General features: G+C 47.2%; 1 protein-coding gene across 1 annotated transcript; it reads left to right on the top strand.

Moving 5' to 3' along the window:
• Window positions 1–435: 435 nt before the first annotated feature.
• Window positions 436–1,128, top strand: LOC107302127 (nuclear factor related to kappa-B-binding protein-like). The gene is made up of 2 exons (XM_015831247.1): window positions 436–565; window positions 817–1,128. The coding sequence occupies exons 1-2, from the start codon at window positions 467–469 to the stop codon at window positions 940–942; spliced, it is 225 nt and encodes a 74-aa protein (XP_015686733.1). The 5' UTR covers window positions 436–466; the 3' UTR covers window positions 943–1,128.
• Window positions 1,129–1,753: the final 625 nt, after the last annotated feature.

The following is a 1,753-nucleotide window of genomic DNA, read 5'->3' as shown; positions in this document are numbered from 1 at the left end:
TCGATCGACCATTTCACGGGGGTCGCCAAGCAAGGCTGTCCGCCATTTTTTTCCCCTTTTCCGGCGGGTGCCTTACCTCCCTTGGGCTGGGCCAGCTGGTGGTCGGCCTGCTCCGTCTCTGCCGCTTGCCAGCTACGCCTCGGCCGGCGCAGGGGGCGGAACCACGCATGTGCGGCGCTCCCGGGCAGGGAAAGTCCTCGACTTACGACCGGTTTAGTCCTCGACTTATGACCGGTTGGGGGTCGCGGCATTAAAAAGGTTGAGAACCACTGTGTTAAATTGAATCCTTCCTGACATTCTTGTAAACTGTTGGGAACCTGGAGGCTGCAATAGCCAAGGGGAAAATCCCAACCTGGTGCAAAAGAGCTGATCCCTTTCTGCTTCCAATCCCCTCCTGACTTCTGGATGGCTTTTTTTTTTCCCCCGCAGCATTAGCGGCTTGGGGCGAAACATCATCCTTACCACGATGCCAGCTGGAACGAAACTGATCGCTGGGAACAAACCAGTGAGCTTCCTGACTGCCCAGCAGTTGCAGCAGCTGCAGCAACAAGGCCAGGCTGCCCAGGTAAGGAGCCCCGTTCGCTCTCTTCACGGCTTGGCTTTGAAATATCACCGTCGTCTCGATGGTTGAAGTTATTTTGCGTGCGATTCATTTGTTTGCGCACTTAGTGCTTCGGTCGGAGGTTGAGGATTTGAGGGGCATGGGTAAGGCGAGCTTTCAGTAGGAAATTTGGTGGAGCAGAGTTTTCCCCACTAGCACTGACATTTTCTGCGGTGTAGGGGAGATTTCTGATCTCATTCTCCTGTTCTCCACAGGTGCGGATTCAAACAGTTCCAGCCTCCCATCTCCAGCAGGGAACCGTCTCTGGCTCTACAAAAGCCGTGTCCACTGTAGTTGTCACAGCAGCCCCATCTCCAAAACAGACACAGGATCAGCCATGAAAGTGTCAGCACAATTATATATATATATATATATTCAACAAATTCTGTAGTTCTTTTGTGCCATTTTCACCAGAGGGATGCCTTGTCTTGGCGGTATGCAGGTTGGTTCCCAATATACTAGAAGCAGCTCCGATGTTCTCTTGGATTCTGAACAGGCTGATACGTGCACAGCTAGTGTAGCAGGCTAGTGAAATCCACTTTGAATTTTGGATGATGAGGAGTCCCTTTCAATTATTGGCCTGTGTTGGTGGGAAAGTACATTTCTATAAGGGTTCCCGAATCAGACAAGAAGAAAGGGAATGTTGGAAATATTGGACACTGGAGTGGACTTTCTGCAATCTGGATTTTTTTTTTTTTTGTTCCCAATGCTTTTGTCGGTTCTGTGTATTTTATGACTGTTTTTTTGAGATCTGAGGCCACTTCTGGTGCTTCTCTCGCCTGCACCAGGTTGCACAAGAAAAATCTCATACATAGATGAGCTAGTTGTGAATAAAGCCGAGAGTCAAATTCTTCTTTAGTTCCCTCTACCCCATTTTGAAAATGTTGGTGGCCTTAATGGGACAGGAAAATCGCTTCTTGAAATCACAGGGGAAGCCAACTTCACTCCAGAGCTTGGTGACCACTTAAACTTGCTCACTTTAGTGGAGATTGAGCCTGTTGATTTTTATTGCTTTTTGAATAAAGATTACCAGACTTTATGAACAAACGTCTGATATCAGCTCAGCTATATTATCTTAACTTTTTTTATTACATCATCCTTCAAAAATGATATGAAGCACAGAAATGAATATCTATTTCATCTCTATTTATG

The sequence above is a fragment of the Protobothrops mucrosquamatus genome, unplaced genomic scaffold (assembly GCF_001527695.2).
Source record: "Protobothrops mucrosquamatus isolate PMUCROS unplaced genomic scaffold, P.Mucros_1.0 scaffold28335, whole genome shotgun sequence".
Taxonomy (NCBI): domain Eukaryota; kingdom Metazoa; phylum Chordata; class Lepidosauria; order Squamata; family Viperidae; genus Protobothrops; species Protobothrops mucrosquamatus.
Note: the sequence above shows the minus strand (reverse complement) of the source record. Positions and strands in the feature narration are given on the sequence as shown.

Excerpts from the sequence above, each read along its gene's own strand:
- LOC107302127 (XM_015831247.1), top strand. The coding sequence starts at position 467 with ATGCCAGCTGGAACGAAACTGATCGCTGGGAACAAACCAGTGAGCTTC. Across the intron at positions 566-816 it reads AACAAGGCCAGGCTGCCCAG|GTGCGGATTCAAACAGTTCC; the intron begins GTAAGGAGCCCC and ends TGTTCTCCACAG.